Source organism: Grus americana, chromosome 10, assembly GCF_028858705.1.
Source record: "Grus americana isolate bGruAme1 chromosome 10, bGruAme1.mat, whole genome shotgun sequence".
NCBI lineage: Eukaryota > Metazoa > Chordata > Aves > Gruiformes > Gruidae > Grus > Grus americana.
In genome coordinates, this window is record NC_072861.1 from 13,933,656 (window position 1) to 13,960,904 (window position 27,249).

At 37.2% G+C, this 27,249-nt stretch overlaps 1 protein-coding gene across 7 annotated transcripts in view; it reads left to right on the forward strand.

The window, feature by feature from the left end:
- The window catches only part of ADAMTSL3 (ADAMTS like 3), a 186,649-nt gene that overhangs the window by 60,872 nt on the left and 98,528 nt on the right, over positions 1-27,249 (forward strand). For all 7 annotated transcript variants that reach the window (XR_008578650.1, XM_054837231.1, XM_054837228.1 and 4 more), the window contains exons 4-5: positions 24,290-24,417; positions 26,825-26,870. Coding sequence is in view for 6 of the 7 variants with exons in the window: in XM_054837231.1 (XP_054693206.1) it covers positions 24,290-24,417; positions 26,825-26,870 (174 nt within the window). In the remaining variant the exon portion in view is untranslated. The remainder of the gene's footprint in view (positions 1-24,289; positions 24,418-26,824; positions 26,871-27,249) is intronic.

A 27,249-nucleotide genomic window follows, 5' to 3' on the forward strand; every position in this document is an offset into this window, starting at 1 on the left:
AATGACATTGGAGTTGTTACTGTCGACCCACTTTTTTCTAGCAGAAATATACTGTGTAGAGGTGGATGAGCAGGAAGAGTCCGGTGTTGTAAAAGAGACGCTCACTCTGCTCCAAAAATAGCATTAGGCCAAAAGAGTTGCTGTGTCCTTGTGCCAGGACGGGTATTCTTCCCTCCCCTTGAGTTTCTTCAAGCCTTTCTTCTCTCTGCCAAGAGCACCTTTCTACATTCATTTGGAAGTACAGTTCATCTGATGCCACCCAGATAACTTTCATGTTTGTTTCTAAGTTGGATCTACCTTCAGATCTCATGCAGGTAGTAAATCAATACAGCTACCCCAGTAAATTTCTCTGGGGAGAAGACAAAGGAAGGAATCAACATGGTTTATAAACTTTCAAAATACATAGTAAGAACTTTTTCCCTTACCTTGGTGATTTACTTCTATTCATTGTTAGTAAGTTAATATAGAGAAACATTGTTTTTGGTGCCAAAAATCATCAGGAACATAACCCAGAGCAATTTTTAAGGGTACAGCTTTTAAACAAGCTTCTGGAAGAAGCATTATTTGACAGCACACAAGTGAAATAACCCAGTTTGTTATTTTAATCTCATATCTCCACTTCTGGTGTTCTGTCTTGTGGATGATTTGCATTCAGCTGAGGTTTTGGCTGATGGGTTACCATAAATGGCTCAAAAACAGATTGGGTCTGCTTATATACAGCATTTTTTGTACATAATTAGAATAAAGCCAGGCAGCTTTCTGAAATACCTCTTTTCACCTGATTAAACTTGGAGTCATTGTTCCTGATATAAAACAGTTGGCTTTTTAGAAGTCCATGATTTTTTTTTCCTCCATGAAAGATAGGAGGCACTGTTCTTTGAAATAGATGTTTCTTGAATAAGAATATTTTATTTGGAATTTAGGTAAACTCTAATATGTGAGAAATTGAAGTTAACTATTTTTGTATGTATGTTTCAAAAATAGACGGTTCCAAAATATGCTTTGAAGAGCAGTGATGTTTGAAAAATAAAAAAAAGTTGGATTTTGCTCTGTGCTTATTTTGTTAATTATGGAGTGACTTCATAGGCAATTGTGCAACTAGTTTTTCGTTGAAAACTGAATACCATATTTGTCCAATTTATCTTCAGAATGAAGTAAGCTTAGTAGCAACTTTGGAGATTGTCTCAGAAACTGAGTTGAATTTTGGGGAAAAAATTGTTAGAAGAGGAAGTAATTTACATTTAACATGCAAAATCAGAAAAGCTTGTTTTCAAATTTGGTGTGGGTATACTGCATCTGGTTGTTTCCTGGCCTTTGCAAGATAGCATGCGTTTTGCCTTTTTTTCTCACTCTGTGTGAATATGTGGAATATTGGAGAATACATGAGGTGACTTTAAAGACTTGTCTACAGTTAAGAGGCATATTGAATTTTCATTGTAACTTGTATCAGAGACAGAACAACAAATATTTCTTTGTAATCTTATCTAACCCTGAGATCTCAATGATGTATCTGTCTTGATATCAAACATGTCTAGAAATACACATTTGTTTCTTCAAAATTTATTACTTGTTTTCCAAGAGTAATGTAGCCACACTCCACAGTATTCTCTTGCTATCTTCTAGAGAATGAGATGCTAAAATTCTGAATTAAAACAAGAAATGCAGCTGAATGTTTTCTGCATCAGTTTGAAGCACAACCACCTATTTTTTGTGCTGCACTTTACAGCCAGGCTTAATGAAGTCTGGTCTGACATTGACTTGCTGTGGCTTTCCCCCATATAGTGTTTGTTTTTTATCTTTACAAGTGGAATCGGACTGGTTTTACTGGATCTCAATGTGTTGAATTTCCTTATAGTAATCTGATTTTGTTACCGTTGTACCAAATATGAATTCTTCCACTGAATTCAGAGAGACCAAGAATGGACACTAAAATGTTATTCTGGAGTAGATCCACTTTCCACTATGTAAAAGGAAAGCTAGTTTTTTTAATTGAATTGTGAAAGAGTCTATCCATACTGGTATGTGACACCTGCCAATAGTCCAGCCTTTTGAGGGACTGCACAGCCTTCCCAATTAACGACTGTGTGGCAGCCTTCTCTTTCTGTCAAGAATAATTTTGATGCAAGAGAGTAAGGAAACAAAAGGCAAGACTTTTGGTGCCACCAAAGAATATCTGAGAAGGAAAATCATCAAGTAGTATTTAATTCTGGAGTGCTACTTTAGATTACTCACCCTCTAATACACCTGTTCTGAAGTGCATTCATGCTGCTCTTGACAGTGTCTTTACTTCTTGATCAGAGACTAAGATAATATATTCTGGATGTATGCAGAGTAAGAAAGCAAATACCTTTTTGAACTAGTTTACCCTTGTCAAATGAAAAGAATATGCAGCAAACTAACTCAATGTAGTCTCTGATCTGTAGCTCACAGCACAATCACAGGAAGGATTAGTAAGAGGCTTTTTTCACTGAGCCTTTCCCAGGCAAAGTGTCATTAGGGTATTACAGCCCCTACCTCACACAGAGAAAACAGTTGTTGTTTTCCCCATCTTGCAAGACAGTCATGGTGCTTTATTCTTTATTAGTTTGCCCAGAAATGTGCTGTTTGCCGAAGGCCTCCAGATGGGTTAAGCAGGATGGTCTAAGAGGCTGCAAATCTCTCTCACCTCATTACTATTGCAGAGTAAGATGTGGATGACAGAGAGCAGACATAGCTATCCTTTGAGTATGTTGTTTGAGAAGTCTCCTTTTTTGGGCTAGGATCAGGTCTTCCCCTGACCCAGCAGCATGAGTTAGTGAAGACTGAAAAACAGAACAGCCAGGACTTTTCTATGTAAAAGGCTTTCTGCTGTCTACTTGTTTTCCCACTATTCTGGTGAGACCTCATGACAAAGTTAGTGACAATTGCTTGTGTGCCTACCCTCATTTATGGATAAACTGGTTTTGTACCACTATATAAAAAACTGAGAAGTGTGTCTTCACAGCCCAACAGCTCTGCTCCAGGGGCGTATGAGCTCGCTCGTGGTGAGCGCAGGGTAGCAGTCCATGATTGGAGTGCTGAAAAATGAATGTCAGAATAATACATTTTCAGAAAATGCAGATTAATCCAAAGTGAATCAAGTTCATGGAACTGAAATCTGGGTAGCAGATAAACTGGTAGAAATTTCCAGTGGGATTCCAGTCTCTGTGGGAGGTTGCTGTACATTATAGGAGTATAAATGCTTTTTTTCCACAAAAGCACATAAAAAAGGTTGAAAACAGTTTAAAGAAAATAAGAAACATCTGTCTTCCTCCTCACCCTTTTTTGTGTAGGTTATTAGACACTTCCCTGCTTAAATATATTGCCATATTTTAACCTTTTTTTGTGTATGGTTAATATGGAAAACACTGCCCCACTGCTAGTTGTTCTTGCACTTTGATTTTTTTTTTTTTGTGTGTGGTAGCAGACTTTAGAAATATAAAATGAAGACAAGACGTTTGCTCTTCAGAGTTTATAACCAAGCTCTTGATTGCCAACTAGATTACTTATTCCATAAAAGCTTTCTTCAGATTTCATCTTCTCCAGCTATATGTTTATCGGCCATTTCACCTGGAGTTAAATTTTTCCCTTTAGCTGATGGTCAGCTTCTTGGAACAGGCAGAGGATATTGCTGGAACATGTCTGACAGAAAGAGAAAAAGCAATGAGGCCAATCTACCCTGGGCAGCTCTCCAAAGGAAGTACTACACACTTTGCTTTCATGCCCTGATGTGCAAGACCTTGTGAACTGACTGAATATTTGAAGTGGTAAAACTCAAAGTATAATTTAAAATAGAATAAGGCATGCGTTTGTAGTATGGACTTATCCATGTTAGCTGTGAAGAGTATATTGTAGTGATAGTATTTGGTGTCTAAGTAGCATCTTTCTCTCAAAGGTTATTAGCCTGACTATCTCCAGCTATCTGTTTACTTAGGTGAATGTTACATTCTCTCATAACTCTTGAAAAACAAACCTGTTTTAAGTGTTGTCAATATTAGTTGCACATAACCTCACTTATTGGTTGGGAAACTGAGTCAGAAAAAGTTATTTATCCAAATGCTTGTAGATGCTCCTCATTAGACATGGAAGTAGAAGCTCGGATCCCAGGTCTTGTGTTCTAGATACTAGTTTATGCTTTCTGTATGTTATCACCTATAGTCAGTTTGTCTTCACCAGAATATTTGAGCTTTACTATGCTTCGGTGCCCTCTACTGCTCCATTAAAATAATGCTGTCTCCTTGCTATCGTAGAAGCATGGTTAATTTTGTTCTTCTACTTTCTACCATCTAATTGGCCCAGTAGTTCCCCTGGTGAGAAGTTGCTAGTAACGATGACTAGAGTAATAGACTTATGCTACGCTGAAAATAAATTTATCTGAAGACAATTTTTTTTTCTCTTCTGAAAAGTCTGACATGAGTCAGACTGAGATCATGGGGTTTTCTTGTTTCATGACAAGGGTAGATTTTGTTATATATATATGTACATGTACAAACAGGGTTTTTTTACTATTTGCTTGCAACATGAATGATCTCATGTTCAGAAATACGGAGCCATTTCAGCTTCCACTGAAATCAGGAGTTACGATTTTTGATTTGGGAGCTTCTCTGAGTCAACTATAAATTAAATTGTAGATTCTCATTCTTTTCCTCTATTCTTGTGGGTTTTGTTGTGGGTTTTTTTGCTGTGTCCTCCTTTTCTCTACGATGTTTTGCTTTTTACCAGGTACCTTGGTAGATTCACCCTCTGATTACTCCTGTTGTCTAGAAAGAAGCCTTGGGGTCTGTAAACCATTGGCCAACACTCTTGCTGTACTGGAGGCTTGTTCTTACCATATGGTTCAAGCTGTGACGGTCTTTGTGGAATGCAGTGTAGGAAGCACTGCGTGTTCTCACCCTCAGAGAAGTAATTCAAACAGCTATGTAATCTCCTTTCAGAGTTCTAGTCTTAGAAAATCTGATCCATTATGGAAACCATTGTCCCATAATGACAGAAATAGTCTTGTGTGGCAACCTCTCTTGTATAATTAGGTTCAAAGCAGGCAAGGATTCAATTTCATTTATTTTTTTTTTAAATGTATAATTTTCTATTAGATCCCCTGGCAGTAGTACACATAGGTTGCCCTTTGAATTATGCACTAATGCAATGGTAACTTGGAATTTCAGCCCATTTCCAGCTTGCAATGCTGTTTTTGCCAGTGTTAATGAGTGGTTGCACATTCATGGTGCACTGCAGTGAGAGCTTTTTTTGCACATTTTCAGAATATGTACAATGTATTCCAATATAATCTATAAATAGATTTTAGATTATTCATAATCCATCTTTGTGTTGCAGATCTCCCTATGGAATGAGATTCCTAGCTGCAGCTTTTATTTCTTCAGTGATTCTTTCTAGCTCTCAGGAATACCCATGGTAAAATGTTGCATTAGACTTGATTTTTCCCTATTCTTAAGATGTTCACAGAAGTTGAAAGAGAAAGGATTATCAAATGATGTTTGTCACCTTATGTATATCTAATTCATCCAGTTCACCTCTATCAAACCAAGCAGTTGTTCTCTGCATTAAAAATGTGTGTCCAGTGTCTCATTTGAATTTGTCCAATTTCAACTTCCAATGATTGGTTCCAGTGACACCCTTCTACAATTAATAGATATAAATGGGCTTCCAGTAAGTGGTATTTGCTCTTGGGGAAGGTATTTGGAATGCTGTAATCCTGTGTTCTCACTGTTTGTGAAGCTCTGTAGGTAAGACATTGTCTCAGCCCTTAGGCCATTTTTATTACTACTTCTTGGACCTTCAGCTTTTCAACAGTTTTTAAAAATATGCCCACCAGAATTGTGGAGGGCATTTGAAAATGAGTTTCACCATCTGTAAGTGCAGTTGTAATTATTTTCTTATTCTTACTGGCTACTTAGTGCTTATCTTAGTATTTTTGTTTATTAATTAGTAATTATACCCAATTCCCTTTGATTCCTTGGCAAGGGTTACTTGAAATCTGCCACTCATTTACATGCATTTAGCACATGCTTTATTGATTTTATAAATCTTGATTTAAAATTGTGTGTACCAGATCAAATGCCTTGCAAAAGCTGAATTTTTTTATAACTGATGAACCCTCCCAGCCGCACCTGTTATCAAAGTTGTGGCATCAGATTTATTTGACCAGATTGCCTTTCTGTTGGTGTACATAGCAAAGTTCTCCGTGGTTCTATGCTTATGCTCTTCTGTTTGTGAAAAGCGTATGATTTCCCTTATCTGTATAGAATTGTTACACTGGCATGGAAAGCGAATACAATTTATAATTGGGTTTTTAAGACAGACTGTCAGCAAATCCTGTCCTGACCACTCTTGAGAGTATTGTATATAAAACATAATTGTTCCTAGCTTTGTGATTGATGTAGCAGAACTGATAAAAGTTACATTGTTTAAAAGTGTTTATAAATCACCCTGTCCATATGTTCATTTCCTGTAATCTGTCATTATAGTTTCAAACGTAATTGTGAGAGACACAAAACTGGCTTTGTAAAACTCTGGAATGAGTTTTGCTTCTATTTGGTGTACGTTGAAAGGTGGCTCAAAGCAAAAATTATAATCCTGGAATACCATGTACGTTACAACAGGATATCTTTGCTTTGTGGTTTTGAGTTACTGAAGGGCGTAGTCTGTCTTCTGCGTTTTTCCCCTAGCATTGCTGGGATTTATGCAGAATAACTGGGCTAGTTATAGGGATTGCTTGGCAGAGAGGATCGTGTGGTTTTTTTTAAATACAATTCTTGTTCTCACTTGGGAGATTAACATTATGACAGGCTGAGTTTACAGTTGGTGTTGAGCGGGTGTTTTGGCTCTGCCCGACACAGATGAGCTACTAGAGCACTGTGTGGTACGATCACAGCCGAAGAGTGCTCTGCCCCGTTCCTTAAGATGCTTCCCAGTTTCTCAGCTAGGCCTAGAAATTGAATGAGGGAGCAGTTATTGCAGCAAGAGTGAAATCTGAAACACTCCCTTCATGCACAGGTTTCTGCATGGCAAGGAATGGAAAAATAGTTTTGAAGAAGCAGTGTAAGTTTTACTACCTTTTAGTTCTTTGTCAGAATCAGCCAGGAGCATGATGGAGGCAGAGGTTTTCTCTCTTACAAAGAGCCTCTACTCTAGCAGCTTGCTAAAACGGGAGAATAGGTATAGCACAAAATATTCTTCTAATCCATGTGTTTGTCAGTCGGGGTGCTCAACCATTGCTGCTGGTGAGGTTACTAGCCTTCAAACTGTACAAGTTTTCTTCCAATTTTAAAGATTATTCCTTTAAAGATGAACGATAAAGCACACAATATTGTCCTCTGAAGCTGGCACATGTTCTAGAAGAAAGTATTAGCTGCCTAAATATCCTATTCAGTTCTCTGTACTCATAAGTCCTGTTAGTGTCCTTTGCCAAGCGCCATCAAACCATGTGAGCCTCCTATTCTGCATAGTGGGCAAGTACAACATTTTAATTCAGTGCTGTAAAAACACGGAAGTAATTTTTTTTCTTTCCACCTTTTTTATTTAGTACTTCCTTGTTCTCTCGCTTTGTATAAAGGGTTTGCACTGACAGACCAAAATCATTCACTGACATCTGTGTCAGTGAAGTAAAATGCCTCATTATTGCAAACTTGTTTTAAGGAGCAGATTTGAATGAGTTCATAACTGTAAATGCAAAACCTATGGCATTTAAGAGGCAGATGCAAAGTATCTGTACTGGGAGATCTGATTTTTAGTCAGGAGGAACTGACTAGCTTTCTTCCTGAATTAGGGTTTTGGGATATCATAAAAAATGTTAGCTGTGCAATTGGAAAGTATCACTTATGTCCAGCTCAGGATGTGTTTATTTTTCCGCATCTGAAGAATTGGTAAGGAGTGACATATTTGAGTTATGTTGCTCAGTGAGGCATTAAGAATATTGCTCTTGTTATAAGAGGTCAGAGTAGATGATCAGGCTAGATATCCGTCCTCTTTTTCAAATCAGCAAATCGATGCTTTATTACTGTTTCCCAGAAGAGAATTTATTAGCTGATTCAGGTGCTGTGTTTGTGCCATTATATCAAAATGTTTGGTGTGATGGTACATTCCAATGCTCTTTTATTTGTCAATCCTTTATTAGACTTTCATAGTTAAAAATTTAGAAGAGATTTCTTTTAACATGATCACTTTACTATTAACTTAGGAACTTTCTCTTACCTGGGGAAACTGTTGGTAGTGTCTAAACAGTTGTCTACCAGCAAAGATCTATTTTCCTTTAATACATCTCTGAGATTTGTATTCATTTTGTGCTTGTGCAGACACACTTGAGATCTGCTTTTAATTACTGGATAGGATTTACAAATCAGAAATGCAAACACAAGCACACAGCTTTTTTATCATATGTAAGTCACCTTTCAAAAACTGTCAAGGAATCGTATTTTTAGAAGCTGTACTTGTATAGACACAAGTAATGCAATAGCTGTGTCAGTCTTTGAGATTATGAACATGCTTATGATGAGAATATTCTTGGCGTAAGTCAGGAGCATTATATAATAAGGAAACAATGTCTTTTTATACTTTTCTTCCAAAACATTCCCTAGTGAGAACTAGACTAAAAAACCCCCATAGGATTGCCTATGAATAGATCTCCTTGCAACATGATAACTTTAGCCAAATTACACAAAGTAGATTTAAAATCCTTGTCATGTTTTCATAGTTATATTTTTAAAACCCTTTATTGGCATCTAATATGAATTATGATTGTATAACTGTAAGTTCCAGACCAACAATGTATAGATGTACGAAACTGTCCCTCTAGCAGTATGGATGTGTAAGAGGAAGGAGACGCAGTGATCAAAATCAATAAACTACTTGAATGAAATAAAAGGAGTGGGGCTTCACCTGGTGCCCCAGGACATCCAAAAAAGCAGTGCAGAAGGCTGAGAAAAATGTCTTTGGCTCAGTAGTGGTATTGATCTATGACTCTGTACAGCACAAATATAAAGCCTAGCATACACTCAGGAGAACCTCCGTTGTAACGCAACCTCCAGGAAGGTCAGAGACCTGCTGTAACAAGAGATGTCAAAAAGGAAGTGGATTGGCCCCTACAGCAGTTCAGATTTAGAAAATACGCAAGTGTTAGATGGTTATCCCTCTTCACTCCTTTTGCTTCCCCTGTGACCTACGTAGCTCTGAAGTGCAACACAGAATGCAGCCCAACCGTTCTTTGTGACCGTGTACAAATGCTGAAAACTGAAGTGGAGCAAAAGAAAGATGAATTTGGACACAGTAGATGTCATTTGTGTTAATGATGTTTCCTGGAGTTTTATGAGTAGTTCCAAAGAAAGCTGTTAATGCATTGTGACCAACAGTATGAGAAAATATATGTGTGTATGATAGGTGGTATTTGTAGTGCAAATAAGGATTTGGGAGTGTAAGTTAATGATCCAAATTGGGCAGGAACAGTTCATCAGCAAGATTAAAAGCCCCAAAGGAGAAATAGGTTTTGGGTATGCAATGTATCTGTTTCCAGACAGACCACCTGGGAACAGGTATATTTAGCCAGTCTCCAGAAGAAAATGGAATTGTCTTGAGTTATCCAAGCTGATTTTATATTAAATAAGAAACACAGTGTTGATTTGATAAAAGGGTAGAGCAAAACAGTAGTTAGATGATTTGAAGGATGCTGCCTAAAGTGGGAAATATATTGTGAAATAGTGTGTTTTGGAAGAGTTCCCTCTGGCAGGCATAAACCAGGACACACATCTGGGAAAGAACAGATAGCTGAGAGATGGACCTTGTCTCCAAGCAAAATATGAGTCACTGCAAGGCATATGGATTAAAACAGTGATAGGCCTTTGCTTCCTTACTTTTGTTTTCAGAATTCTGATTGCTTCTTCAGAGTAGCTAAATCTTAGCCCTTCTCCCCTCCCTCAACGTTCTGGTATAGATCAAACAGAAAATGGCTCTGGAACAAAACCTGATCTGTTCCTTTGCTCCAAGGCAGGATCAAGTCCAAGTAAACTTTTCCTGATGGATATTTGTCTAGCTTGTTCTTAAATGTATTTGGTGATCAGGATTGCACAACCTTCCAAACCCCAGCATTTACTTATCATTGTAGTTAGACAATTTCCCTTATTTTTTCATTTATTCTTATATAGCTGCTGCTGTGGCTTTGAGCACACAAAGGGGAAAGGAGAATGAGATCACAAGCCAAATTTACACTTTTACCATTAGCTATTTGTCATGTCTACAGAGACTTAAAAGATTGTTCTTTATTACTGAACCAATGAGATGCTACACAGATAATTTTTAATAGAGTTGAATGATACACATGGAAAATCCATGCAAGTTAGATGCAGTGCATCAGTGAGGAAGAAAATACTGGGTGCTGATCTCCCTTTGTGCTCGGCAACATACACATGGTAAACTGATTATACTGTCGTCTTTGAATTGACTGCTAAATGGTGAGAACAAAATCTTTTTTAAGGGAAAACAAGCCTCCTTTTTTGTGATGATATATTTTCAGAAGAGAAGTAATGCCATAAAATGTGGAACATTCAAAAGTGTTTGGAATCTGACAGTGCGTGAACTAGTAAAAAAATCTGTTAGCTGTACGTTACGGACTGCCTAGCTCATTGGTCCCCTGGAAAGCTTCACTTAAATTATTTTAGCTTTATGTGTTTCAGGGGAAGAAGTGTGCAAACAAGCAGGAAGTTATTTTGGAGTTTTGAAATAAATTTGTATACAGAATACATGAAAGGACATAAAAATACATCTCTCTCATGCCAAAAAAAAAAAGCTTCTCTAGACTAAAGATGTTGAAAAAATGCTAGTTAGTTAAAATGTATGTGTTGGGAATCATTTGAAGTCTCATATTGTTCTCAAGAGTCTCATTTAGTATCAGTGCAAATATTTTCATATTTAACCTGGGGAGTGAGATAAGAGACTTTTGAGAACTAAAATGTGACTGTCAACTCTTTGCAACAAGGGTAAAACAATCATTATCTAACAAATGAAACTTATTTTTGGGGTGGGGGGAATCCATGGCATCTGAGGCACAACTTGGCTTCAATAGACAATCAAGAGCTGATGTTGTTTTCTTTCTCTTGTGGCCAAAAAAGGATGTTGTTCTTAAGCGGATCTTTTTTTGTGGATATTTGAAGAAGCATAGTTCTAGACTCCAACCAAATACCTCCTTTGTAGCCAGAACACTGATAAATAGAGGCTGGTAGAAGAAATAAATTTGGGAAAAGTATGTAGGAGGTTTTTTCCTCTCTTCTTTGATCTTTATCTGCCCATATGTGTAAGAAATCACATCCATGTCTCCAGTTTGGCTGGATCTGACATGGAATTCAGGTGGTTCTTGCAGGTCCTATACAAAGTCCGACAAAATCAGTGAGATACTTTCCATCTATTTCAATGGCTTTTAAATCAAGCTTTATTCACTAACTGCCCAACAGTAATATTTTGGTTCTTTCATTAATCAGAGTATAAGGCACAATTAAAAACAAAAAAGGAGCTTTGCTGGTTAATTTATTTACACAAATTTTCCTCAAGTCCAAATGCTAATGTCCCTTTTAATAATAATAAAACCCCCCAAACTCCTCCCTTCTCGAAGCCCTTCAAATACAAGCAACCAGGGAATTATATAAATAGATATTCTTACCTTTACTACAAAAAATTCATGCGGAAGTCCTATCTTGGAATAAGCTATTCATTAGTTGGCTTGGCAGAAGGAACACAATCCAAATGAATGAGCTGCCAAGAGTATTTTTAGTGGTTTTATATGTTGCCCATTCAAATCTTGGAAAATTTCTTTAGAAAATTGGACAAACTGACCACTCATTTTTATGGTCTTTTGCAAGATCTAAAAGTGAAAAACAACTATTGTATTTAGCATCTGTTAATGGAGGTTTCAGGCTACAGAACTTGAGAAAGTACTGCTGGGAAGCTAATACAATAACCATAAAATACTGGACTGATAATAGGAAACACTGGCACTGAACAGATATGGAAAGAGTCGTGCTAATATTCCATATCCAGGCGTGTTACCCTGTGCCGAGTGCTAAAGATACTGTAGTTAAACATACACAGTAGTAGAGATCTGGAGTGAAGTCAGAATCAAACTCAAGATAGATTAAATTGTCTTTTTCTACCATGAGTACTATTGATTGGATAATTCTGTCTTTGGAAAATTAAAAAACCAGAAACTTGGATACAGAAGAAAAAACAAGTTGTGCTTGAGGAAATGTATGTCCTTACCCCACGTATGTAATTAGGCTCTCATCTTCCTTTATTTGAAGTCAGTGGCATTTTTTTCTTTTGCTTCTTTGGGAATTGGATCTAGACTTGTGCTGCCATTCTAACTGTTCCCTTGACAGGTTTTTTTCTCCCCAAGCTGGAAGCTAGAAAATCAATAAAAGGGAAACTATTCACCAGATATCAAATGAGTTTTAGTGGATTATATTTTATTTGAGTCAAAGTGGAAAGCAATGACAAGAGAATATTACATTTTTAATCCCACATAAAATACCTTTCTGGGAAACTGTGTTCTCTGCACATGGGGCTTAATTTTGAAGGTTGTTTTTTTTCTCAGCAACACTGTCTTTTTTTTTTTTTAACCTGTACAAATGTGATATCCAAAAATCTGCCCTCAAAAGATGTTTTGGCTTGCAGCTTCTGCATATTGGGTTCCTCTACAAGATGAGATACAGGCAGGATATTTTAATGTTCTTTTTAATTATCTAAAAAAATCTTCCTGAAGAATTCGTGTGTTTTGCTGTACATGAGAACGCAGCTAGAGGAAGCTTGAGATGACAGAATTGGTATAAGCTTTTTGCTGTGAATAAGCAGTGATCAAACAAAAGTTATATGTATGAGAGAACAGCAGCAGAAGCAGCTTAAGGATACGTTTCACCAGTGCAGGTGCCCGCCATAGAGGGTTCACCACATCTCCGTGCCAGGCTACCCTCGTGAAAAGTGAGCTCTTCACAACAATGAATGAAACTGTTCAAGGGCAGGAAATCAGCTGGAGCCAGTGAAGCTGAGCAAACTTAAATGTTAAATTTGTCTCTAAGTTAAGCATGAGTAATAAAAAGAAACACTAAAATTATATTTTGATTTTGGATCATTTATACCCTTGCTTAATATCACTCAGAGATCAGCTTATGGTTAAATGGGCAAGAACTGTTTTCTCTGAGAAGAAAATTCATCTTGTTAAATTTGATTTATGCCACAGTAAAGAGGCACCACGATCAGGCTGACAAGTTTTAAAGTTACTTTGGGCAGAATTAACTTCAGTCAGACTGCTTTTTGGTTATGGGCTTAATAAGTCTTCTTCTTCAATATATTAATTTAAAATGGCTCTACACAAAGTGATATCTGCTTTAAAAATCAGGGGTGAGAAATACATCAACATGAAATAATGCCTTTAAAATTTGAAATTGATAAACTTAATTGTTCTACATTTATAGAAAGGAAAACTAGGATTCTTATAATTGCTGTCAGCTAGCAATGTGGCTTTAATATTTCTCCTTTTGACATTTGTTCTGTTGCCAGGTGTATCTGCTTGTGTTCTGTGATCTGCTTTGCATTACTTTTATAGAAATATTACCATTAAAAGTGCTACATATAGTATTAAATAGCAGGGTGAGTCAGGAGACATGGGTCGAATCTCTAGCTCACGAATGAGAAGTTCGGATGCCTCATCTGAGTGATATGGTATAAATACCTATAACTAAATCATCAAACGGTCTGGCACTACTGATGATCTTGGCATGAAATGGAGCCAGGCAGGAGTGCGATGTCGCAATATCCAGGGTTATGAATATTGCAGATTATGGATAGACAAAGTGCACAGGAAAGACTTTTCTATACTGGCTGCTCTTGCTACAGTTTATTCTTCTGTCAGTATTTCCCCTATAAACTCCTTTTATTCACAAGTTTGGCAGTTAGCCATAAAATTCTGCTTCTAGCTGGAACTTGGCAGACAGTGTCTCAAGTCAGGGAAATTATTTTAAACAAATTTTTAAAATATATGATATGTATTGGGGCTCTCTTAAAAATTAGAGCTGCAGTCTTTTTCTGAAAAAGTGTTGGTTTCAGTGGTTTTTTTCACAGTAAATCCTCTAAACAAATTCTTAAAGGAAGAAAGATTGTTATGACCAATTAGATTAGAAAAAGTGATATTTTTTCAAAAGCATGTGTAGAGAGGTACTGTATGTAAATGTGAAGGACTTGTGTATTTTGAAGTTATTGCTTTTAGGGTATCGCTTTAAATATGTAATTTATCATTGTGGTGGGATAAAGCTCATTTATGGTTTTATAAACTGTAAGGTAAATCGTATATAATGTAAATAATTTTAAATGTCCATATTCCCTCTTTGTCTTTATTTACTTTTCCATAACCTATCTGTAAATCTAGTACACAAGAGTCTTGGCAAATCAACCCTTTAACAAATTCAGCATAATACAGTGATTGATAAAGTTGTGGGACAAGTAGCTACCATTATGTCAATCTGTTGTAAGGTCTAGGATCCAGGTATACTCAGATGGCATGTGCATGGCATGTAAGCAGAACGGCCTTTCTTATACTTCAGGGTTTGCAGTGTTAATTTGGGCAAATACCACCAGGACCACCACAAATCAGCAGGAGTGAAATTTGATGATGATTATGGTAACAACTCCTGGCTTTGTGTCAGGATCTGTCCATCTCCATGTTCTTACAGCTTACTTGTAGGCTGCAAAACAAGAATTCCCACCCTCTGCTCTCCCTCGTCACTCTTCTACTTGTAAACTGTAAGTTTACTGCCTTGTTGATTAATTTTAATCTAGAGTTTCAGTAATTCATAGCATTTCTGCCATAGCTTTCCTTACCCTGAAATGACTTCCTCAACTACTGTCAAGTGAGTCTCCATCAAATGAACAGACCAAGAAAGAAATGAGGAAGTCCTAAGTTGGCACAAGTATTTTATCAAGAGGAGATCAGTCTGCGATAGGCACCTGACCCTTAGGAGAAATGTTTAGGATTTTTTCTTTTGTAGTTTTTTTTACAGGGAAAGCATGATTTAAAAGCATTCAAAAATATGTAATCACTGAAGTATGATTGCAGTTTCATATGGCATTGGAATATGGAAAAACCCCCCAAAAATAAACCTCGCCAGGAAAGGTTTTGCACATCTGACAGTGGCAGCAATGTGCCACTGTGTGATCTTTGAAAGCTGATGGAAATCCTCTGCTTTGTCACAGGCATGTAACACTCATCCTTTTATCAGTGTTGCTCTTCTCTTTCTACTGCGTGTGCTGAAGTGATGCAGTTTTTAACTTTTTAGACCAGTTTTAAAAATCACATGGTAAAGTTTTTAAAAGCACCTTTATTTGGATGCTTGCAAATATATTTAATCAGGTAATTTGGAAAAAAAATAATGCCAGATATATTTCCCAGAAATTGGAATCTCTTTTTCTATTATGCACCTGAGGAGTTCTGCACATTGGACTCTGGCTGACCCATCACACTGTTTATGCTGGATGAGGAACATGTGGTGTGCAGTGTGAAGGTGGAAAAACCCAGCATATCCAGGTGCAAATTTTGAATAAGCATTCAGTAAAGCTTGCATGAATTCTTACTACTTTTGTGGAGTCCAGGAAATATATGGAATTTTCTTAGTGCAGATTTGTAAGTAGGCCCAGAGATATTTAACATGTTAAAATGTCCATTTCTACCTATAGTAGATACACATAGTAGAAAGGACAGTGTTTATGGTTGCAAAATGGGAGATGGAAGAGCTCTATAAAAGGCACTAAAATCCGACTTTGGACACTGAGATGTAATTCTCAGCTGTGCTACACGCACAATGCCCTCACCATATCCTTCTCCTTCCTGAGGTCAGGTTCTCTCTTGTAAAATGGACATAACAATACATAGTGTTAAAAGCTGTAGTCAAAAAGTATTAAGAATGTGTATTGTATTTGTCATGTGAAAATGAAAACGTTCTCATTATGTCTATAATAAGATTTCTTCGCACACCCAAATGGAAAGACTGTGTATTTAATAATAGCATATTGTGGAGAATGCTGTGTAATTGATTATAATTTTAAAATTATTTTTATACTTACTAGGATATAACTTTTCAGTCCTTCATTGGGAACGTTAATATAATAGATGACATTTTAAAAAGGAGTATCATGTTTCTTATAATGTTTTTAAAGCATCCCCTTCCTTTTTTGCTTATTTCAAAATTCTGCCTTATCTCTCTTCCAAGCCCTGGCAAGTGCTTGCCTCAGGCTGGCTACCGAGAAAGTGGGCAGTGTGTGCTACAATTTATATTGCTTTCTTGGTTATGCTCCCTTTCAGATCCGTGTGCATTTCCCAAGGTCTGTGGCTTTTGAGTTATTTGCCAGCTACACGTGCAAACCTTTAAGTTATAATTCTCCAGACCACTTAGAAATGGAGGGAATTGGAGTGATGCTAAACATTTCTCAGTGTAGTTTCCATTTCAGATGGGGCAGTCAGAGGAATGGATATGTTTTGAGAGTTCAGATTTATATGTTTCCAGCTATGTATTCACGTGTACTTTTAAATCTTGGAAGACAACGAAATACTGGAAACTCAGGGAGTTGTTTTTCATATTTTTGATTCTGGTCAGCTGTCCTGGATGATTGGACCTAAAATCAGTAGAAAAGCATGCACTTCTTACCTGACTGGTTATTGTCAAAGTTGGTTATTAGCCTTTGTCCCTGTTCTCAGGACCCACGATCTTATCTATGCTCTAATACTGGTGAATATGGAATAATAGTTACCATTGTCGATGAGGCAGATACAGGGCTCATATGGCTCTAGTTGGGTAAGCATGAATGAAAACCTGGGCAACTAAGGCTGGATTGTCAAGTGCATTGTCAGTGAAGTGTATTTGTGGGACATGCTTATCAGAGTTTTAAAAAGGATTTCTCTTTGCTAGACATTTATCTGTCAAAATAGTAATTTATGGAATATCACCCAAGAAAAACTAGATTTCCATCATCCAGAGGAGAGGACAGAGGCAAGTGCTCCTCTTGTAAAAGTCAGCAATGTAATGAAAATGTACCCTGGGACTTCAGTGTAGGTCATAAAGACCCGTCAGCAGTGAGTAAAACTAGAATGTGTGTGTGTTTTTAAACTCATCTGAACAATGTAGTTAACTCAGAAATTGAAAAATAGCAACTTAATTATGCTTTAACTACTTCACTGCTGGTTCCTTTTAGCAGGAACATGTTGGTGCTGTCCTTAGCTGCTGTTAGATGCAGAAATAACCACAGGAATCGAGTATACTCATGCTGTTGCTTTCTGCTTGGAGTTAGGGCCGGAGCCATGATACTTTCTCCATGCCCACAAATTCCATGTTCCCTCTGTTACTGCTCACAAAGAAGGAAGGAGGTGATACAGACTCCTTTTGGTGCCAAAAGCCTCAGCTAGCTCATAGGTGCCAAACAGCCAAGCAACATTTCATCCCTTCCTGGATGCCAAAAGCCTCAAGTATCCCTGCTCCACCTGCCAAAACCTCCAACTTTGTCCTGACAACTCCTGCAGTGCAGGCCTGCGTTGTCAATATGAAATTTTGCAACACACTGACAATGGAAAATCTGGATGCAGTATAATACTGAAAAACATGCTGGGATTCGCCTTCAGTTTAGTATCAAAATGAATTACGCTGTAAATATTTCCTGTGTGTGACTCTTTTCCATGTTTTATTTTCCAAAACTTGAATTTGAATTTATTCAAAACTGCTGTAGAATGAAAATATATTGCAGAATTCAATACTGAGAGCTCTAAACTACATCTGAGCCCACAGATGTATTCTTTCATGTAGCTGAATAAGTCCATCATTTGCTTTTTGACTCATTTCTTGCTGGTGATTCTCCTGGTCTGTCACTGAGCTTTACCAGCTTGTGTTTCTGAAATGCTCTTTTTCTTACCAGATTCTGGTGAACAGATTCCATTTTGCAGTCAGTTTGTAGTGCATGGACACCCCTACACTGTGGCAAGGCCAAGTGCAAGGAATGGTTAATGTGACTGAAATAATGTTAGCTGTATTAAAACTAATTACTTCTAAACATCTGCTTAAAATAGCTGCATTTACTCCCAGGTGTTTTTTATCAGTCTAATGATGCATTGTTTTCTCTGCAGGATTTTATAATTCCAGAAATGTCCTTTTTAACATACAGAATAAAATATAATTTACTTTGGTACATATAAGTAAAAGATTTATTAAACTTAATGACATATACAGTGCACAATTAGGTAATATATAATGCACCCAGCAATAGTAGAAATATATCAGGAAATGTCTTGAGATCTGTCATAATGAAATAAGTGGAAGTTTTTCTGCTAAAATCAGGTAATGCAAGATCTCATTAATGATTCTTATTTGTCTGGCAATAAGTTTTGAGTGTTCTTCTATTTAGTTGCTGCCACAACTGAAATAGTTTTTCCTAAATCTGTAATCTGCATTCTACACCTTACTGAAATTGTACAAAATAGAGGTGTAAATCATTTTCGTATGTGACCTTAGCAGGGAAAGAGATTTCTAGTATAGTTTGTCCCAAAGCCATAGACGTAACAGCCGGAGTTAAAAGTGAAGGACACAGTTCTGAGGCTGAACAGCATATCCAGTGATTATCTACAGGTAAATACTTGTTCTTTCAGTTATGCACTCTGCTCATGGATACAGTCAACGGTGCAATTTGATACCTTTTCCACCAAGTGTAGTGTCTGGAAAGAAGAATCTGGGAAATGCATCACAGAGCTACTCAAGCAGGATATTTTCCCCTCAGTGCCATAATTCCGTGCGCTACCTCTCTTTGGAGCCATTGTAGGTATGAGGAGAAGAAAATGGCATAGTGCGGCGCTGTGCATGGAGATTAGTGAACAGCAACATAACTTCGCGCTTCGGAAGACTCTGAAAGTCAGGATAGTGTTAATAGTATTTATGGGTTGTGAGAGTGGGAAGAAGCAATAAAAAGGAAATGCTTCATCTCTGTTCAAAATACCATCAAGGATGAAATTCACTCCTGGGAGAAGGGCCAGTACTGAGCTTTGGGTATTGCTTAATTTAGGCCTTCAGTGGGACCGAAGTGGTGTTTATACCCTTCAATATGTTCTTTCGCTTGGATGAATTTAATCTGAAGAATCTAAATTCTGTATGAAGAAATTTAGTTATAAGGAACGTGTTATTAAATAGCAATATGATATAGCTGTGCCAATGTAACTCCTTTTGGGGATTCTCTTTTGGAGTTTGGCATGCCTTTTCAAATTAATACTAACCACTTTGATAAGAAACCGTGAGAAAAACCAAAGAGCACTCATCCACAGGGCTGCAGTGATGTCGGCATAGTAGCAGATACATTGGTAAATATTCCTGCATAACCAAGTCCTTACTTGTTATGGCCAAGTCTTATTTTGTGAGCCACATTTGCTCTAACCTGTTTGAGTAGATAATTTTCTGTATCTGTCCAGCCCTAGGCACAGTCAGCATTGGTAGATGCTGGCCAGAGGTTGCATTGAATCTCTTCAAGAACTTGTCAGAGCTGAGCACCCTGCTCTGGGGAGGTGCTCAGGGGCGCATCACAGGGCAGAATTTGGAGTATTTTGTGTAGCGATACGTACACGGCAGAGGGACTGGTGCTCGGGGACCCTTGCAGATAAATCTGAGTGTTGGATCTCTATGTTTCTTTCATTACACATTCTGTTACTGTAATTCTCCTGTGTCAGATGCTGCATACTTGGCTTGTGTTTGTATTTAAAGCAGAAATGTATGTTAAAAACTCTGGAAAACAAACACAAGGTATTAGAGCATTTCTGTTGAGAAGCTGAATCTTTGTTACACTGAATGCTAAACATTTACATATCCAAGCCTTATGTAATGGATGTCTGAATAATAAAACTGCATAAACTGACCTTCATTCTCTGGCACCACATCTCCTTTGAAGTCTGCATGACCAAATTTAAGACAATTATGTCATCCTTCATAACAGCCAAACAAAAGTTTGGCCAGATAATCATTTTTCTTCATATAACAGCACTGCATTTGATTTCTGTAAAGTGTGTCAATGTAGCTGTTGTTATTTACTGGGTGTTACAAGTGACAGTAAAAAAATCCCCTTGTTTTAGATTCATCATCAGCACTGGTAACATCTGGATTTCATTTATTTTACCTCAGTGCCCACTTCTGCTATACTCTGTTTCTTTGAGTAGTGCATTGCAAGGCAAGTATGGCCTGAAAACGCACACAAATCATTTGCAGAACCTAGTCTTACAGTATGTGCCCAAATGTGGCAGAGGCAAAACAGAGCCCTGGATAGAAGAAAGGAAACTGGCACTAACTTCCCCCCCCACCCCATCCAAATCTGCCAGTGCCATACCTTCAGTAAAATTCTCCATGTACAGGGCTGCCTCTGTCAGTTAAGGGCTGTCAGCAGAGACTCAGATTGCACGTTAGTGGGCCTCAGACCTTGAGGAAACCCTGGCATATTGTCATCTCAGTCTTTGAGACTCTGCCTTCAAAACTTGTAGTTTATTTTCCCCCATCCCCTGATTCAAGTGATCCTTGCCCAGGCCCATGTGCAGTGTCATGACTTATTCTTTTTTTACTTTCAAAATGAGTTATAAATTGGATACATATTGTGACAAAATATTCGAAATTACCTTTATCATATAAACCGGATTTATTTCTGCAGAGAACATTGTATAGGCTCTTCAATATTGCTTTGAATGCAATGCTTGCATCTAACCCTGCGTTCATGTGCGATGCTTTTGGAATGGATACAACTCCCACTAACATCTCTGGACCTACTGGAAGTGTGATGCCTTTTGCCATCTAGTTGTATGTAAAGAGCAACAGATCATCCCCAGGTTGTGTTTGTAGCTGTTTTAAATTATTTTATCTGGATTCACTACAGCATTTGCGGCTTTACTTGATCATGTTACATCATGGCTGCACATGTGCGTGTACATGCACACATTTATGTATGTGTAGGTACATACTTTCACAATGAATATGCTTAATGTACATGTTGCACTTCATCTGTTGCAAAATTAAACCACTGAAGGAAAAACACTTCCATTCTAATGTGGTTCAGCAAAGCTTCACTGCTGAGCTGTGTTAAATTATGACTGAAGACAATAAAAACAAGAAAAATTGAAGTTAAGCAGCAAACCATAAATGCAATCCCGAGGTACAATAATACCCTTTTGTGCCCAATTGCAATTAGCTCTTGATTTAATTCCTAAACGAGCTTCCAAGGTTTTGTTGGTTTAAATCATGATGTTGATGATCTTTTCTTTATTTTACTTCAGTTTGGTACCATGGTGTAGACAAATGTAATATGTAGAGTTTATGAAACCAGACAGCTAGTAAATCAGTATTATTTTGCTAGTAAATTACTAAGCCAGTGCGAGCTGCTTTTAACTCTTTCCCATGGGACAAATAGTTTGAACTAGCTGGAGTTTAAATCAACACTGTGGGCACTGAATTAGTCAATGATTCTGAAGAAGGCTTTGTTGGCATAAACTTCTGCTTTGATCATCCTAGTATTTACAGCTTTTTAATTAGATACAGTTCAGAACAATGGCTTTTATCAAAGTGGTTTGGTAAGTGAACAACTGGACATTGTTTAGGGCTTTAGATGACATTCTGTCTGTTAATACCATGTGGCTGGTTTTAATACAATTATGAAGTTAGGATTATTTTAGGCATTGTCATTGCTTTGTCAAAAGAAACTAGCTATTCTAAAAGAGAGTGGCACGTATTGCTTTTTTAATATCATAAGTTTAATCATTTCTCAACATATTAAAAAACAATCGCTTGCCTTGGGATTACAGAGGACAAACTTTAATTTTGCGCTCATAAATTTGAAAGAAGTGGGTCTTCATCTTGACTTATTTTCATGTGCTGAGTGATTTGTTGAGAAGTGCTGAGCTCTTTTTGCTCAAGATTGAAGGCAGTTGGTTCCATTTTCAGTGTCAGACATTTCAGAGTTGGCTTCTGATGTAAAGTAAACCCAATGCCAGCAAGAAAATTCCTCGGGGATCTTGGCAGAGCTGGGCTCTATCGTTTCTGGAACAGTAGATAGGCCTAACTACACTTTTAAAGCTCTACAGTAAGCGTTTATAAAATTTGTAAACTTAGGGGAGCATGAAATTTAAGGAGCCACTGATGTGTTTAGACCAATTTCTGCAGTTTACTGTTCAAATGGAGATAGCTTATCCTTTAATTAACAAATTTTTTTTTTGCCAGCTCAAGCTTTTTGAGGAAGGAATGGACAAATTGGGAAATTGCCGATGTTTGTTAGCCACTTAACTATGGGGAGTACAACTATTATACTACATCTGCCTACTCTTATTAATGCCTTTAAAATGTGTTTGTGTAGTCCTTAGTTCTGCTTAAGTGTAGCTAAGTTTAACTATTTGCCATTTGGGTTTCTAAAATGATGCTTGTTCAATAGTTGTACTTAAAACTGTGATGTGAATGCATCCTAAGTGTAACAGCTCATTCACAGAAACAGGCCAGTTTTCACAAGTTCTGTGGCACACGATTTTTTTTTTTTTTACTGTAATATTTAGGAGAAAATCCCTTTGCCTACACAGCATGGAATTGAGTCATATTCCTTATATGGTGCTATGTGGAAAACAGCTTTGTTTTTATTGTTTGCCACTTCAAGCTTGGTAGGTTTTTGTCTGAGTCAACTTTCTTCATGGCTGAAGATGAGCTGACTTTATCTGTACTGTTAATTTAAGGAGAGTTATGTATTTCTTTCCCCTTGTACTGTAAGATTTGAATTACACATCCCTCACCTTTAAATCACTTTTGTGAGGCATTTTGGAAGAAAATAGGACTGAGTCCTGCTCTCATGAACTTAAGCTAATTCTCAGAGAAAATATGGATTACTAAAGTGTATTCATCTCATTTATCATTAGGATATATACTAATCACTTGTGCTTCTCTGGATCTAGTTATTCATGAAAATCTTATCAGCATTTTAAACATTTTTTTTTCTTTTTGGCAGTTATGAGGATTTAAATGTTTACTTGGATGCAGTTTATTTAGTAATGTTTTTATCTCCTCACCTTATGTTTGCTGACAGATAGTGCTTTTGTTGGGTATTTCTGCGTGCTTGTTTTTTGGGAGGGGGTGTAAAGATTCTGAAACATCATCAGATTAAGTTGTGCCTGCCTATGGTGTCAAAAATAAAATAGTAATGTGAATGTAGTGCCTTTATTTATCCAAGGATGCCCACTGAAGTCAATGGGAATAAAAAATTGTCTGTATAAATAATTATTTCGGTAAAGCTTGGATGAACTCTTCATGTTCTCTCATTGGCGATTGTATTGGGGCAGAGTAAATATCAGCCAATGTTCTCTGTCACCTGAGATAAATGACTCTGCCTCATTTTTATGTACAAGATGACTTTCATTTGTGATGATGTTAATAGCCATTACATTATTATGTTGCAATAGTTTATGTGCAAACTCTATCACCACAGTGAGTAGAGAAATTGGTGTTTTCATCTCAGTCTGGGTGTAATTTGGGGTTCTAAAAATCTTAATTTCCTTATGATAACAGGCCCATCGTGTCTGACAACTCTCAGGGGATCATTATGTTTGACATTTTGTTGTAAAAAAATCTCTGTGTGCTTTTTCAAGAGAGAAATTTTAAAGGTTGCAGGGACAGAGGAGTGAAAGTAGGATGTAAATGGAACAGCTGCTGAAGAATTGTAGTGAAGTCAAAGAAATGCTTGGGGAAATCCTGAATTTGGTTTTCCTATGCTTTCTTCATGAAGAAAATCGTAAACCAAAAAGTATTCTCCTGAGAGAATATCCCTCTTCATGCTTGAGGAGATAAAAAGAGACTTTTGTTCCTCATTAGTCCTGGATATGAAACTCCTTTGGTTAGGGTTTTGGAAAGCCCAGCAGCCTGCTCAGAGCATGATGCCCAGTCTGGCTGCTTGAGATCAATTGTGTAGTTGCCACACAGACTGGACGTACGTATGTTGGGAATGACAGCATATTTGGACATCGCAGTCCATTGACAGAAGACAATGCATCAAATACGCTGTATTTTCAAAGACTCTGCTTCCTTTCTCATGTAATTATTACATATTACAATAGCAAATCAATTTGAGTTACTGTAAATAAGCAGCGAAGTACTATACTCAGTACTGTTAATGCCAAGCAGTAAAACATGTACCAAATCAATTAACGTTTGGGGTTTTTTTTCTCCTCCTCTCCATCCTCCATTTTTTTCAGACCTCTAGAATTACCCGCTCTGATGAAGATAAGGAAGGCTCCTGGGATGCCTGGGGGGCCTGGAGTGATTGCTCACGGACCTGTGGTGGTGGGGCCTCTTACTCGCTGAGGAGATGTTTAAATGGCAGGTAAGCCACATGCTTATGTGTATTTATTCTTCTGCAGTTCTGCCATATTTCCCTGTCCTCTCATGGTGTCTCTAGAGAAGCATCGTTCTGTTTCTTGAACCAAATGCTGTGTACAGATCAAGTGTTATTAAATCCTGCTTTTAATATATTTTTGTAAAGCATTAGATAAATATCTGAGCCTTCAGCTCTGGTAGAACTTTAGTGCGTTATCAGATATGTTTGCGGAATAATAAGAATGATTTATTTAGCACAGCTAAATACTGAGAGAAGTCCCTGTCACCGTAATATAAAGTGAATGGTGAGTTACCTACATACAAATTAGCCTGCACTTGAACATTACTTGAAATAATGTTCAAGTGTAGGCTCCTCCATGTCTTCCCTGTAGTAAAAAACAAGTGACTTACTCCACATCTAGATGTATCAAATGCTGCTTTCTGTTAGGAAACTTTTCCTCTGCCAGTTCTTTCTATGCAGTGGTCCTGGTGGCCATATGTTTTCGTGGATAAGCCTCAGTGTAGCTTGAAGAGAACAGCATATGTGGTGAAAACAATTTACCTCAGTAGTAAAGCTGGACTAATGTAGGACTTTTTGCTACAATCCTGAAAGCATGAGTAATGCAATAGGCCTGTAGTCAGGCGAGAAGAGATCCCAACCAGCTTAGAAGCATCTGTGCTGGTGTCCATAATAGCTTGCTTTACTTGAATTATTCTTAAACATTTTTTAAAATGCTGATTACGTTTAAATTTCTATTTTGTTGAGATTTTTTAAGCTAAATGCAAGATGCAATATCGCCCAGGAAGTCAATTTTTCTTAAAGAAGGCTTGTAGTATGATACGCTAGTTAAGTGCAAACTGTATGAAATATATAGCTAAAGGTGATTAATTAAAACACTGCCTATTTCTTTTAGTGCAAAATGCACAAAGATCTTTGAGCAAAGTAATATTTCCAGCAAGAAGCCGTGATATTCTACCAGTGTTAGGGACTGTGAAATGAGCTCAATAAATTGTAGCAATATAAATTCCACTGTGGTTTTATTAATATTTTTAATGTGCTCCCCTGTGAAAAACATGTGTTTTCCATACCTTGACAAATGTGTAGTTTAAAAGGTTTTTTTTTCTCTGTTTTATTGTTGTTGTAATGTCCAGGAAATGCACAATTGTGAAACAAAGTTTTCACATTTGTATGTATCATAAACATTTTTAACTTGCACGTTGTGATGCAATCATTCTTGCGAAAGATTGGAAATTTGAGGCACGTAATATCTTGAGCTTGGAGAGTTGTACCTTCAGCTGAGCTGGTTGAACTCTTGCACCAGGCATCCATTGCTTTTTCCTTTTCAAATGATGTTTTTCAATCCCTCACAGATATTAAAGAATGTTTTAATATTTGCAATCAATTTTCATGCGAAAAGCGGAAAATTTAGTCTGAGCTGTAAATTACCAGCTATACACTCATGCACCCTTTAATGTAAGGTAGGTCTTTTTGGTGTGAAGGGATTATTCCAAAACACTATTCCTAATTTTAGAGACATCACTAAATATAATTTCCTGCCAAGTCATTTGAAATATCTTTTCAGTTCTTTCAAGGGCTTGATTTTCCATTCTTAAGAATATCTCACCCTGTGCAATAGTGCCCATCACTTATTGAGAAGTTTCGCAAACTGTCCCTAAAAAAAACCTGTGAAACCCACACAGCCCTATATTTATGAGACCAGAGTAAATAATCATGACTTTATTATACGCCTGTTACATCAGCTACTAACAACAGACTTCGCTAAGAACCTGAATTGCCTGGATTTCAGGATTCATATGCATTGGGCACCTTAGAAATGCATGGAGTCCATGATAATTATAATTAATTTAAAATTATGAATTCTGCTTATGTGTCTTTGAGTCAGTAAAATTACATGCTGTTCTTCAAAAGTATTGCATTGTTTTTTGGCAGAAAGGAAAGGTTTGAGGCTCTTGTTTCTTTCCTAAACAAAATAGGAGAAAGAACACTTAATGCTCATTAGCCTTATGCTTGATTAAATGATTGCTTAGATATTCTGATCCTCTTTTCCTCTAGGTTACATCCCATGGATTAGAAGTAACTTTGCTGAAGTCAGCATAGATCAGGCTTAGGGATGCCTTGTGAAATCTTTTTCACAAAATAAATGTGTTTTTCATAAGGTTTGCAGTAAATTGGGCTTACAGGGAAAGCCACACATTCTTTGCTGAAGAGAGACAGCAGTGTAACCTGTTGAGTCCCCAGATCCCCCTTTGTATTTAAACCTTATATTTTAAGTTCAAATTATGGTAGGGCAGTAGCAATAAAAATCTAATTTTCAAGAGAATAACTAGCTATAAAACAGGCAGGGGTGTGTTTTGCTGTTATGCAGTGTAACCATTTTTACTCTGTTTTTCAGGAACTGTGAAGGTCGGAATATTCGATACAAAACCTGCAGTAGTAATGTGAGTCTGGTCTTTAATCCTATTTTACTTATTCAAACAATGTGTTAAAGTTTAAGAAATTCTGCTGCTTGTTTAAAACCTGTGCATAATTTTCTTTCCATCATTATTACCATTTTTAAAGATTTCAGTCTGCATGACACCATCAGGTCTCAAATTTAGGCTTCCCAAATGGACATTTTCTTTTGAAATTGTAGTGCCAATTGTGATTCAGAATGTTTTATACCATTTATTAGGAAAGTTACACATTTTGGAGGATTAAAAAATCAGTTCTCGTCTTAAACTAGCAAGTGCTTTTCCTTGGGGTGCTGTCTTTCAGATGAAGCATTCAACTGAGCTCTTGATTATTGGTGATCATTAATGATACAGTGGCACTCTTCAC